At 45.5% G+C, this 14,508-nt stretch overlaps 1 protein-coding gene and 1 pseudogene across 2 annotated transcripts; both read right to left on the minus strand.

Annotated features, from left to right (window-relative positions):
• Positions 1–10,769: 10,769 nt before the first annotated feature.
• Positions 10,770–11,963, minus strand: LOC311036155 (choline kinase alpha-like; the record flags this gene model as incomplete). The annotated part of the gene is made up of 1 exon (XM_084044682.1): positions 10,770–11,963. The coding sequence occupies one exon, from the start codon at positions 11,961–11,963 to the stop codon at positions 10,770–10,772; it is 1,194 nt and encodes a 397-aa protein (XP_083900808.1).
• Positions 11,964–13,315: 1,352 nt separating this feature from the next.
• LOC311036476 (migration and invasion enhancer 1-like) lies at positions 13,316–13,603 on the minus strand (annotated as a pseudogene). The gene has a single exon. The product of its transcript is annotated as a migration and invasion enhancer 1-like (transcript).
• Between the last annotated feature and the right edge of the window lie 905 nt (positions 13,604–14,508).

Consider the following 14,508-nt stretch of genomic DNA (forward strand, 5'->3'; position numbering starts at 1 on the left):
CTGGAGCAGCTTTCCATTGGGTCAACAAGTTGGACAAATAATGAAATAAAAATGTATATAGTTTGCACTAATATGTGCATCAGAAGGCACTATTAGACATCTGCATCCGCACGCAGGTGTAAGGTAAACCCTACTGGAAACTTTTAATTGCAATATCGGTATAAGTCGATTTGATCGTGCAAATAAATCGGTAATCGGATATCGGCCAAAGTTGTAACATTGCATCCTTTGTGTAGATGGCCCACCTCTTCCCCCTTACTAGCTGTCCCATGGCTTGACTCCCACAGATTCAGTTTGGTTGCCACTAGTTCCTGGTGCCTGATGCAGTTTCCAGCCATTTTCATCCTTCTCTCCGACCTTGTCCCTGTGACTTGCAGGAGGCCTCTGTAGATGTCCTCTGTATGTGGTCCTCCAACAGCTAGAGACATTCTGATGTGGTCGAGCGTCTATACTCTTTTATACGAACCCCACCCCACCCGGAGGGAAGCCGGGTGGGGTAGAGGGCTTTCTTTGCTTTCTTTTTTCTCTCTCTCTCTGTGTGTGTGTGTGTGTGTGTGTGTGTGTGTGTGTGTGTGTGTGTGTGTGTGTGTGTGTGTGTGTGTGTGTGTGTGTGTGTGTGTGTGTGTGTGTGTGTGTGTGTGTGTGTGTGTCTGTATAAATGCCCTGCCACACCTCCACCTCTTCCTTGTGTATTTCCGTGTTGGAATGAGGTGTTTGTCTTTTTTTGTTTGTTTTCTCTGTATAACTAAATGTGAATTGCACTTGCAAACGATTTATACAGTGTTTTTTTGGCTTTGTTTAGAGAGGAGTTCTTGCACTACAAACCGAACTAACTGGAGACGTGTTGTATGTTGTTTCTTGTCAGAATAAAAGGAGATTGTCTCCAAAGACAGTTCTGGGTCCGTCTAGTCCATTACACAACGCAGAGATAAAGACTACACCGGTTACATTGGTGCCGTGACGACCCGTCGCATCGCCGACCAGCGCTCGCCTCAACAAGTCCATTGATGCAGCAGATGAGTGCCTCCGTAGACGGGGTAAATCTATGGAGGACCCCAGTGCTGAAGTGGTGCTGATGTTTATTAGTCACTGCCCAGACCCCAGTCTTGCCATGTCATTTCAAATAAAGGCGCCTGAACAATGGACTGCAGCTGAAGTCCAGGAGCGCCTGGATGCTCACATGAGGAGTCTGAGGAGGGCAGCCATCCAGCCCCCACAAGTGTTGACCTTGTCAGCTCACAGTCAGAGACCTGTGACAGTTTCCCCCCATTATTCTCACCCTATTGAGCCTCAGCAGGCACCAGTGACGCACCATCTAGCCCTTGACCCTGTCTCTCCTGTTCCTGTCTCTGTCTATGGTCAATCTCAGCCCGCCACTGCAGTGACGGGTCAACACCTGCCTCCTGCTTTTTCCCCCCAGTCCCCTGCTCCTGCTGTCACCCAAATGCCTGCTACTGCCTGCCCTCAAGCAACTGATTGATCCTGGTGTTCAGCAGGTGGTTGCTATGTTCTGTCCCTGTGCACTGCTTCTCTTGCCCCAGGTCGAGGGCCTCCCCATCAGTCTGGTCGCTCTTTTCAGCAGGGCCGCACCCGCCAATCTAGCCGACCCCAGCAGGGTTCTCAACCTTCGTCATGCAGAGTTTGAGGCTCTGGAGAACACTCAACACATGCACACTGCAGACTCTACAGGCTGTGCCTCAACTGCTATGGTCCTGGACACATGAGGCATGAATGTACGCAAGCTACTCAGCCCCCAGCCATGCAAGCACCTCCTGCCTCTGGTGCTGATTTAAACTAGCCCGCCCATGTTGTGAGAGGGGTAGTATGGGCAGTGCCACGTTCACCCTCGTTAAAGAAGATTTGCAGTCTATCTATGTTAACTGTTGTAGTAAGCTTCCTGATGACAAGAGCGTAATCCTTGTGGGATCGCAGAGAGTGGGAGAAGCCAGTGAACTGTTTTATTCTCCTGTGTTGGTCAGTGGCCAGTCTACCATGAGAGGGATGCTTGATTCAGGAAGCATGTCTTGCACGCTCAGTGTTGAAGCGAAGGCTAAGCTGAGGTCTGCTGGTGTTCTTCTGCATCCTAAACCTGTGCCCGGGAGGGTGGTCCTTATTGGCTGTGGTGGCCTTGTTACACAGCCCAAGTGTATCTATGATTTGGAAATTGACATTTATGGATTCAAATTTGTAGTCCCTACATTCCTTGTTCCTGGACAGAGATATGAACTCATCATTGCGAGCAATGTGATCAGGCCCATTGTGAAGAGGATGAAGTCTACTGACGCGAGAGCGTATACCCACGACCACGCGCATCGTATCGTAGCGTATACCCACCGAAAAAACCTAGAACACAACCCTGGGACAACGGGTGGTGATGTAGTGGGTGGTGATGGAGTGGGTGGTGATGGAGTGGGTGGTGTAGTGGGTGATGTAGTGGGTGGTGGAGTGGGAAGACGCCTGACATACATTTTCCATTGTATGGTAGAGAAGACGGTTCCATGTTGATCTTTAAGTGAGCATCGATATGTCCCCTCTTTTTCCACACTCAGGTTCTCTATTAGCAGGGATGACTCATTGCTGACCTGCAGGGTAGTCCAGTTGTAGTCCTCCAGTAGTCTTCCAGCCCAGGAGTAGTGGTACTTTAGCTGTGTGTCTTCGCCGCTCCAGACTAGTTTATGCCAGGGAAGAGAACAGTTCAATTCAACCCGATCGCCCTCCTCTTCCTCCAACGTGTGATTTTGACAGTCTACACTGGGGCATATGTATGGTTCGTATAGGCATGGTGGTTGGACCTTGCTACAGTTCATAACACGCTGATGGAGTATTCCACACGTGTTGGGGCAGATGCCTTCATTTTTTCTCTTTTCCAGGATTTTACGGAGTTCCTCCAAAACGGCTGCAAACTTCAGATGCAAATCCCCAGTGTATGGGGAATTAACGAACGCCTCAAATTGAGTCTGGCATTCAGAAACTATCTCTGGCATGGTGCTTGGCACAACAACTCCTCTTGACACTTCACTCTGACCACCAACTCCTCTGAAATTAAGTACTGCCTTATGAAATATATAATACAGTCGTACTTTATCTTCCTGTTTTGCGATGAAGCCATCAATTTGGTTAAAGAGGCTGTGGTCACACTGCAGACAGCCCATGATGACCTGCGAACAATGCATCAGGACGAACAAACCAACGAAGATCTGAAAAGATGGCATCGCTCTCATCTTGAAGAATCCCATACTTTATAAAAGATAATAAAAGTTTATAAAAGATCATAAAAGATTATAAACTAGGCTACTAACAATTCTCTCATCCAAACTAAACTTCCAGGACAATCTTTGTTTAAGTCAGTGACGCACTCGATTTCCCAAATATGCTTTCCTTAAATACTAATTATGAATAGCTCAAATCTAACCGATGTGATCATCTGTCTAGGGGATACTGAGCTGGGCATATGACTACGATACACGAAAGAAAACCGAGTGAGTCTATTTATCTGACCCGTGATGTCATCACGGTGAGGACATTGTGTAGTTCAATGGGGAAATGTTAGATCTGTTTAATGTTAGCAATGGTGGTCGACAAGGCGGGAGTGTGTCTCATATAGCCTATAAGTAGACTTGGTAACCTGGCTGTAGAAAGTAACACCACAGTAAAGAACCTGGGGGTTATTATCGATTCTGAATTGAATTTTAATACACACATTAATCATGTCACCAAGATTGCTTTCTTTCATCTTAGAAATATTGCGCGAATTAGAGACTATCTGTCGTTAGACGATGCAAAAACGTTGATCCACGCTTTTGTTTTCTCTCGGCTTGATTACTGCAAAGCACTCTACTCTGGCCTGCCAAAGAAAACAACTGACATATTACAGCTTGTTCAAAATGCGGCAGCCAGAATTTTAACTAAAACTAGGATGAGAGAACATATCACTCCAGTTCTAGCTTCACTACACTGGCTCCCGGTTGTTTTTAGGATTGATTTAAAATTATTTTAAAATTTTATAAAGCTCTAAATGGTCTGGCACCTTCCTACCTCTATGACTGCCTAGAGAGATATGTTCCAAACCGGCCCCTCAGGTCTTCAAGTGCTGACCTGCTCGAGGTGCCTACATTGACATATAAAAAATATGGTGAAGCAGCACTCTGCTTTTACGGACCGACAGTGTGGAATAAACTCCCATTACACCTAAGACAGGCAGCCTCTGTCGATAGCTTTAAAGCACAGCTCAAGACCTATTTCTTCACGCTTGCTTTTAGCTGATTCATTGGTTGATTTTTAAGTCCTCACTGTATTGCCTATTTTAATGTTGTTTTATGCTTTTGCTTTTATTTAATTTATATTTGTTTTGCTTTATTGTTAAATTGGTTGTAACTGTATTTGTATTGTTGCTCTGTAAAGCACTTTGCGCTGCATTTCATGTCATGAAAGGTGCTATACAAATAAAGTTTATTATTATTATTATTATTATTATTATTATTATTATTATTATTATTATTACCCTTATTATATTCAATGTAATGATTTTATGGATGAATTATCGCTGTTTTGTATTGTAAGTTAGTATCGTATTGTATTGTATTAAATCTATTACTGATGAATTGAGTACAATGGAACATAATGGAAAGAAGCCCCTGGGGTTGTTTGTGTTAACCTTTTAGCATAACCTTTGACTGTACTACTGTCAAAGTATTCAATCAATCAATCAAACAAACACCCTGATTGGGGCTTATTTTGCGTGTCTTAAAGGAGTAGTTCACCCAAAAAAAAACATTTTCTATGAATTACACACCCCATGAAGCATTGAATTCATTGACCTTTCTTTTTGTTTTTTGTCACAAGCCAATATTTGATGACCGGGTGTATTTCCGGTAGGAGACACAAAGAGTCTACTTTGAGTCTCCTACCGGATACATTAGCATCTTTCTGCCGGTAATCAAAAATATTGGCTTAGGAAATGCGAAAACAAACTAACTATCTCCGTGAATTCAAGGCTTCATGGGGTGTGCAAATTGATAGAAAATAAGTATTGTTTTGGGTGAACCACTCCTTTAAGTACCAGGTCTTATGACTTAACTTGAGACCTGGAGGCGTGTCCAATGCTGTTTGGCCACTCAAAATAGTGAAACAGCATTTGCATCTCCGCGGACAAAAATACATCGGCCTATCATTGTGGGGGTCCTTGACATTAAGAAAAGTTTGAGAACCACTGATATTATAGCAACAAGTAGTTTAACTGTTAGGATTTACAAGACATTTGTAGAATCCCCCCAGAAGCAAAGATTTGAGTTAAAGAGTTAAAAAAGAAAATAGCAGATCTACAAGCTCGTAGCCGGCACTACGAGCTTGTACATCTGCTATTTTTGAATAGCCAAATAAATAAAAAAATGACACAGATGCGTTCCCCGGTATTAATGGGCTAAAGTCAAACAAGATTTGACTTTAGAATTTAACGTGCACACGCAGGCACGCACACACACTCCTGTTGTATGCTTATAAAGTATTAAAGGATTGACATCAAAATATATACGTGGAGTACCAAAAGTACAAGTACTCATTGTGCAGAATGTCCCACAATGTGCCAAAATCTACAAGGTTATTTTCAAACAGACAAAGTAACTAAAATTGTCAAATAATTAGTATTGGAGTAAAAAGTGCAATATTTGCCTCTGAGGTGTAGTGGAGTAGAAGAACAAAGTAGTGACAAATGTACTCAAGTAAAGAAAGAACAAATCTACCACTTCCACAGTACTCGAGTGAATGTACTTGGTTACTTTGCAGAGCTGATGGAGGGACCAGAATGGCACTCAGTCAACACGCTAGTGACGCTACACCCTGTCCAGTGATGTGTCCCCAGAGCAGCAGGGACATTAACAACCTGTCTGTTTAGTGTCTCTCCATTTTCTAAGGCCTTGTAGGGCCAGCTAAGAAACCTGGCAGAGAGAGAACGTGAGAAAGAGAGAATAACCGACTGAGAATTGGTGCCTGATAACATTGGTTCAAATGACAGCAGCAGCAGCTAATAACTGCATTCACTTTTAATTAAATCTACAGAGCATTCAGAACACATTCAGACACTTTTTACTGTTTGTGACGGACTGCATAAACAGCTGAATGGGTAGAGAGGCGCAGACTGGGAAACAGAAAGGTCCCAGGTTTGATGTCCCCGGACCCTGGCTGTTTTCAAAGTGTCCCAGAGCTTTTAACCCCTAAATGGGGCAATCAGAACCATCTGACCAGTCATTAGCTGGGTGAAGCCCTATGAACCACCAACCCAAATTATACCCTATGTTCCCTATGAACCACCAACCCAAATTACACCCTATGTTCCCCCAACCCAAATTATACCCTATGTTCCCCTATGAACCCCCAACCCAAATTATACCCTATGTTCCCCTATGTTCCCCTATGAACCACCAACCCAAATTATACCCTATGTTCCCTATGAACCACCAACCCAAATTACACCCTATGTTCCCTATGAACCACCAACCCAAATTACACCCTATGTTCCCCCAACCCAAATTATACCCTATGTTCCCCTATGTTCCCCTATGAACCCCCAACCCAAATTATACCCTATGTTCCCCTATGAACCCCCAACCCAAATTATACCCTACTAGACCATACCCAGTGAAGGGCGCAGGCGAAAGTAGTTGCAAAGTTGGGGTTAATGCACGTCCTGTCGCGCGGTTTCTCCCCCGCGTGCGCCCCGTCGTGGCGCCCCCCTATTTTTAAGTATTTTTACTGTTTTTCTCAACTGTTAGGTATTTTTAGTGTTTTTATCAATCTTTAAGTATTTTTACTCCTTTTTTTCAACTTTGAAGTATTTTTACTAATTTTCAGTACTTTTAAGTATTTGTACTCATTTTGAGTACTGTGAAGTATTTTTACTCAAGGTATTTGAGTATTGTCTCCGTCCCGCTCTCTCTCTCTCTCTCTCTCCATCTCCCTATTTTCACAACGCATCGCGAGGCGTTGTGAGCTTGTAGATCAGCTATTTTCACAACGCATGGCGACGCGTTGTGAGCGTGATGATCTGCTATTTTCAGTAGGGGAATATGAGCACCCAAAATGTGCAGTTTGGCTTATGCGCCGAGAACAGACAGTTTATCAGGGATCGAAAGTGAGTTTGTACTGTGTAGTGCAGTGGTTCTCAAACGTTTTTATGTCAAGGACCCCCAAATTGACACTTGTTAGCCCGCGGACCCCCATTTGATAGATATGCCAGGGACCCCTCCCCCCCCACCCACAGCACGGAGAATGGCGTAGGCATGTTACTCGCCCGGCCCGGGTCCCGTGGCAAACTTATTTATTCAGGCTATTTAGTCAGCCTGTGGCCATGTTTCCCATTCAACCCGAAAACCCCCCTACGTCCGCTGCCAGTACTGCTTCCGGTTTGGCTCCAATGGGAAACATGGCCACAGGCTGACTAAATAAGCGATTTAAACGGGTAGTTTCTCTGGCGACCTAAAATATTATGCAGCCGACCAAACCTTAAACATCCGTGCAGTGTAGAATGTACCATTAGTTTTGGGATACGATGTATACAAAAGGGTAAACAGCGGAGCCTTGGCGGACGTTCGCCCGATCCTGGAAGAGAACGACATAGAACCTCATCTCGCAGCTGGTTCTTTATGGAGCTAATGTGCAGCGTGTGTGCGAAAATAATCTGGAGTGTTTAGTGGGCGGGGTCTATGGTGTAGCGTCGGCGTCAGTGTTGCCATGTCCGCCGATTGTAAGCGCTGTAGTGGCAATATTGTTGGTGTTGTGTTTTGGCGTTGGTTGTGAAAGTGCAGGTGGGTGTGGGGACGCGTTGTGAGCTTGTAGATCGGCTGTTTTCCAATAGGCAAGGTATATGTGTGGAGGCGCTTCGTTTGGCCTTCTTTTGATAGACCTCGTTGCTTGTAGGGTTCGTTTGGTTTGGCCTTGTTTACTGCTTGTTTCTCTCGCGAAACTGCTTGTTTCTCTCGCGAAACCTGGCAACGACGCTTGATCAAAGAGTCCCCCCCCAACCAAAACCAACCGAGACACCGCCACCACCGTGAGGTTACTAGAATTATAGTAGGATGTTCCCCTATGAACCCCCAACCCAAATTATACCCTATGTTCCCCCAACCCAAATTATACCCTATGTTCCCCTATGAACCCCCAACCCAAATTATACCCTATGTTCCCCCAACCCAAATTATACCCTATGTTCCCCTATGAACCCCCAACCCAAATTATACCCTATGTTCCCCCAACCCAAATTATACCCTATGTTCCCCTATGAACCCCCAACCCAAATTATACCCTATATGTTCCCCCAACCCAAATTATACCCTATGTTCCCCTATGAACCCCCAACCCAAATTATACCCTATGTTCCTCTATGAACCACCAACCCAAATGATACCCTATGTTCCTTATCCCTAGGTCCCCCTATCCCAAATGATGGGATATAATATCAGATGAGATGAAGAGTCATTCTTAACTACACTGTGACCAGCAAACACTGATGCCCACACTATAGCACTTGTCACCGTCCCATCTGTGTGGACTTGAAACAGAAGAGACCCCCCCACACTACCCACAGGGCGCAAACACGCTGCTTGGGTTTTAAGACCATGTGTGGGTTAAAGAAAGCACCTGTAGACATTTTGATCATACAGGATTTACAGTCTGCCACCTAAAGTGAATGTCTTGCGGATATGCCGCAGTGACACAAATCCTTCCAACCACTGCTGTAAATACAGAGGAGGGGCCCACATACTTGATATTTGATTAATCTATACATTTCAGTTTGTAGTACATTGTCAATGGCCTCATGGGCCCCTGAGAGTCAAGGGCCCATGGGCCCCACTGGCCCAATGGCTAATCTGTCCTTGCATGGCTCCATATTGAAAAATCATGGTATTATAATAACAATAATGCCCAGAGAAATGTGTCTGTGTCTTTATTCTACTGTTTACACAGCCTCTCAGTGGGTCAGGGCTGCATTACACACACACACACACACACACACACACACACACACACACACACACACACACACACACACACACACACTCTGTTGTTTATGTTTCTAAATGAGCCCATACATCCTCTACTGCAGGCTGGATAGGATGTACATGAGCCATGATTAAACTGAAAGAGTTTCTATAACTGGAAATCAATCAAGCAAGCAATCAATCAATCAACACACGGCCTTCCTATTGACAAATGAAGGGAACACACATTAAACAGATACCCTGATCTAATTCTGTCCCTTATTCAGTTCTGAAAATGTGTTCATGGTGTTTAATATGTCCTTGAAATAGCCCAACAGAAATGCCAAAGCAATCCGTAGCCTATGTTCCAACAAAATAAACCCAGAATCGTCCATATTTCCCCCCAAAAAATCTATCAATAAATCAATGCTCCAAAAGAAAATAGCAATGCAATGCAAAGAAAAATCATAATCCTCTCACCCAAACTCTTTCAGTAGGCTGCAGGAGATTCCTTTGTTCCGTTGTTGTTTCTGTTTCAGGCCATAATATCCACCTTCACAATATCTATCCAGTATATTTATAATGCTTCCCTTTTTTAGGACACATTAGTTTATGGTGATATACATGTATTTAAAGGACTGATGAATTAACAGCATAGGTTGTAAAGAGCTGTTGAACACTGTTGTTGTTCTTGTTGATGACCAGACACATGCTCTGATCACTTCCTGGATCCACTTCCTGGAACTTTTCAAGGTAAATAAAAAGAAGGTACAGGCACATACGTCACTTTTGTCGCTGGGAGCCAAACTGGGAGCCGTGGAATACTCTATGAGAGCCAGGTGGACCAGCTTAGAACAAACACTATTTCTGAACGACTGCGACCTTTGTGAAATACTCGGCCCAGGAAAATAGGACATATCACACATTGATTTCTGCTTTGTTTCTTTTCGATGTGTACACTGTACATGTTTATTGATGTATCTAAAGAGCACAAAGTACATTTCTGAACGTGTCAAAGTATCACAAGACTGTCCATCATCTTTTATATTCCTGAAACGATTAACTGACAAAGGACGCAAACGTTCAGAAATAGTGTTTGTTCACAAGCCGGTCCAGCCGGGCTGCCATTAACTCCAATGTATTTCACAGAACTTCCGGTTCCAGTTTTGCCTCCCATGCCACCTTTCCCTCGCCAAACAAACTGTAAAAACATTCTTAAAGAGGTTTCTGCCCGACAGAAACAATACAAATGTTTTCATTGTTTAATGTTCAACCTTAATAAACCCTTCAGTCTTAGTGAAACGGACCTGAGTCGCAAGTGTATTTGGATCCATCTGCACCAGATGTCTTCGTCAAAAATTGCCGATCTACAAGCTCAGGGTGCATCGCAAATTGTGAGCTTGTGGATCGGCTATTTTTGGCAAATCTTACCCCCAGAATATGTTTTGGTCAAAACAAAAGGTTTTCGGTTAAAAGGTTAAAGCTCTATATTCTAATAGATTTCATCACTATAGTGTTTGTTCAGAAACAGGAGTCTCCCGTCTCTCCAGCTATTTAATAAACAAAAAATATATTTCCAGGTGGATTGACAATTTCAGCCAATCGGGAGAGAGTACCCATTCATCTGCTTCCATTTTAATAACTGGATTGGGGGACGCACTACACATTCTGAACCTATGAACCTATGGGAGAATACACACTTCTGCCATGGATGTTCGGGGCACATGATGCCACATAATGAGTAGTACACACCGCTCTAAACCCTGCCTGTACATTCACATAACCAAGGGGCGGAATCTAGCTAATGAGCTTCTTAAGTCTGAAGTAGTCTGCGAAGCGGCACTCGGCGTAGTCCAGGTATCCAAACTCGATGATCTTGGATATCCTGGCCTGAACGATGGACCACAGGCCCCAGAAAAAGTGTGCCGCCAACGCGTACCTGTTGGCCTCAATGACCATCTCCTCCTGGATGCGCGTCTGCTCCTCCTGCGTGGCGTTATCAGCGTATCCGCCCTGCTCCGCCACGTAACTACGAATGAAATGCAGCTGCTGCTCTCTGCTGGGATAGTTCTCTTGCTTGGCCTGGTAGAAAGGCCACTGGTCGCACGAGTAGTCGTAGGTCCACTCGCAGAAGTGGTTCCCGAGGTCGAAGCCCCTGTAGTTGTAGCTGCTGTACTCAAAGTCTATGAGCATGAGCTTCTCCGTCGAGGTCGGGTCCTGGCCAACCAGAAGCAGAATGTTGCCTTCGTGAATGTCGTTGTGACAGAACACCACGGGGGACGGCGTGGCCGCCAGCAGCTCGCGGAGCCTCCCCAGCTCCGTGGGCAGGTCGAGCTTCAGAAGCTTGTTGTACTTCTTCACCTGTGCTTCTCGCTCGAAACTCAGCTTCAGTATCTGGTCCATGTAACCGTCGATGGTCTCAAACAGCCACCGGGGCTCCTTGTTGAAGGGCATCACTATGGTGTGGAAGCGCGCCATCTTCTTGGCGATCTCGGCCGAGAAGGCGGGCTCAGAGAGCTGCTCGGTGCGTACGCGGACGTTGGGTATGTACTGCTCCAGGCGTCCCTGAGGGAAGATGCCGTAGAGCTTCGGTCCGAGCGTCCGCTCGGCCAGGATGGCGAACGCCACGCTCTCCAGCACCAAGGCGTCCTGTCCCTGCAGGATGGCGCCGTAGAGACGCAGCAGGACGCTGCGAGGCTCCTCCCCCTCGGACCGGACGCGGTCAGGCAGACCGCACATGTACAGCAGGTTACTGAGGCCGCCGGTGACCATGCCGATCTGGAAGTCTACTTCGGCGACGGTCTTCCATGCGCCTGGCAGAAACTCCCGACACCATACTAACGCCTTGACTTTAGTCGCCTGGTCGACCTCTTTGCTTCGCCCGCCGTCGGGGCACAGATCGGCCTCGGAGTCCTCGCTTTCGTGGTCGGCCCAAGGATTCAATGCTCTCGGATTGCTGTCGCTGGCTGAAACAGGGCTGTTGGCTACCATCTTTAGAAAGAAGGGCTCTCTACTCACTTTTATAATTCTCCCAACTTTAGTATGACGTCGTCATTATGAACGTTGTCATGATAAAGTCCGGAGCACTTGTGAATGCTTCTTTCTAAATGATTTAGCTGTTCTGGCAGTTCGACTCAGCGTCAGGAGTCGGTGTGTTGAATTGTTCTTGAACAGCTACAGTATCATTCATTGTCTCCTCTCCTACTGACGTGACTAAATGTTAAATGGTGCATTTATATAGCGCATTTATCCAAAGTGCTTTACATAGATTGTGCATTACATTCACACAACGATGGTGGAAGAAACCATGCAAGGCACCAAACTACTCATCAGGAGCAATTATGGGTTTAGCGTCTTGCTCAAGGACACTTCGACACTAACTCTGGGGGAGCCCGGGATTGAACTGGAAACCTCACGGTTCCCATCCGGCCACTCTATTCCTGAGCCACTGCCGCCCCATTCAATGGGCCTGTCATGACTATTGTCATGGCAGACTCCTGAACAGGGGTGCGGATTGGGGCAATGGTGGGCCTGTGGTCCCCGGGGTCACCTGACATTGTAAAGTTGTCGGGCACATAGAACCTGTGCGATGCAAAAAATATGATAAAATATGTTCCCTCACCAAACAAACTGTAAAAACATTCTTTAAAAAAAAAAGATGTTGGATCACAAACAGAGGAGTTTGTTATTGAGAAATAACAGAGAAATGTTATTGCAGCCGTTATGCACTGTTATTGCAGCTTGCTGATGCAAGGTATTCGGAACATATGAACATCTTCCCTCCAGCCCTCCTTCCTCCACAGTCATATCCCTGTCTATGTTCCTATAAGAGGGAACCTCCAAGACGTGGCATCATACCATAACTTTACTTATTTTTACATTACAGCAATCATAAATGTCCTGGAAGAACCATAATAGGAACATGGAGGGGACATAGCAGGCACAATATAGCCAGTAACGGTCTTCTCTGACACAGGGGGTCCAAACGGACCCTTACAGGTCCGGAGAGTGTCCAAATGGCAGCAAAAGGACCCATAAGTTTCTGGTTCCAGGTGGTTCCATTTGTTCACTCTCAGAGTTAAATTAATATACTGGGGATTGTACAGTGCAAACTGGGGTCCCAGAGATAATAAATGGTATCAAACTGGGGGGGTCTTTGAACCGGTTCCCATTTGTACACCCTCAGAGTTACAGACCCGTAACGGTTCCATTTCGGACCCGCTGGTGTAGGTCCATCGGCTGGTGGACGTTATTTCTCTGCCTTTCTTGATACCTCTGGAGGGGGCTGGGCGTTGGGGGTTGGGGGTCTTCAGGGTTCCTCCAGGTTCTTCATGGGGTTCAGTTCACATGATGACGCATGGAGAGCGACTCTTGGTGATCTTGGTCACCGGTTGGCCGTCGCGGGCCTTCTGCACGGCATCCCTGACGTCCTCTTCGTACGGGAAGCCTCCCGTCTCCAGCTTGGAGAAGACCAGCTGCCCGTTGAGCTGCACCTCGAAGCTGCCGCTCCTCCCCACGAAGCCCGTGACCTCCGCATCGGAGAACCGCTCGCCGACGGCGCGAGCCAGCTCCCGATAGCGGGGCTCGTAGCCTCATTTACCACAGTACTCCACTCTGACCTGCACTACCATCGCTGCTATACACGGCTTTAAAGTCTGACCTGCACTACCATCGCTGCTATACACGGCTTTAAAGTCTGACCTGCACTACCATCGCTGCTATACACGGCTTTAAAGTCTGACGATTCGCTTTACACAACGTTCAATTTATACTGGAAGTGGAATATATGGGCTGGAACCTTATGCCCAGTTATGGAGATGAGTGATGTCATAGTGCTGATGACATACAGGCAGGCACGCAGTGGTGGAAAAAAACTACTCAAATGTTTTACTTAAGAAAAAGTATCAATACTGCAATGCAGAAATACTCTGTTACAAGTAAAAGTCCAGAAATCTAAATGTACTTGAGTAAAAGTACAAAAGTAGTGGTTTTAAAATGTACTTAAAGTACCAAAAGTAAAAGTGCTCATTGTGCAGAAAATCCCATTTCACGAGTTAGTTACCTTTTTTTTTTTTTTTATAGTTCGCAAATAGCAGACCTACAAGCTCACGATGCGTGGCATTGCGATGCATTGTGAGCTTTTAGATCTGCTATTTTCAAATGGCCAAAATATATAGGGCTGAAGTGGTTACATCTACACAGTTTTCCATTGACTGCATGGTCACATATTACCAGTGTTCACATACTGGAAGTACTGTGGACACATTCCAATGCAAAATAACTAAAAAACAAACATTAAATATTGATTAAGCCATTATAAACACCACTTACGCCAAAGAAAGACGCAAAGTAGCGCGCACAAACGTAAGCGCACACACACACACACACACATAGTTACTCGTACCCAGTGTTCTCGGATGGGTTCAAGTGGGTCTGAGGACATTGTTGCCGTGCATAACAAAGCAGACTTCACGTCTGAATAATTGATATGGGAACACAGAACAATGGAAACCATTGTGATTTCCCCTCTCATTTG

This window comes from Gymnoscopelus microlampas (genome assembly GCF_963454915.1).
Source record: "Gymnoscopelus microlampas genome assembly, chromosome: 20".
Taxonomy (NCBI): domain Eukaryota; kingdom Metazoa; phylum Chordata; class Actinopteri; order Myctophiformes; family Myctophidae; genus Gymnoscopelus; species Gymnoscopelus microlampas.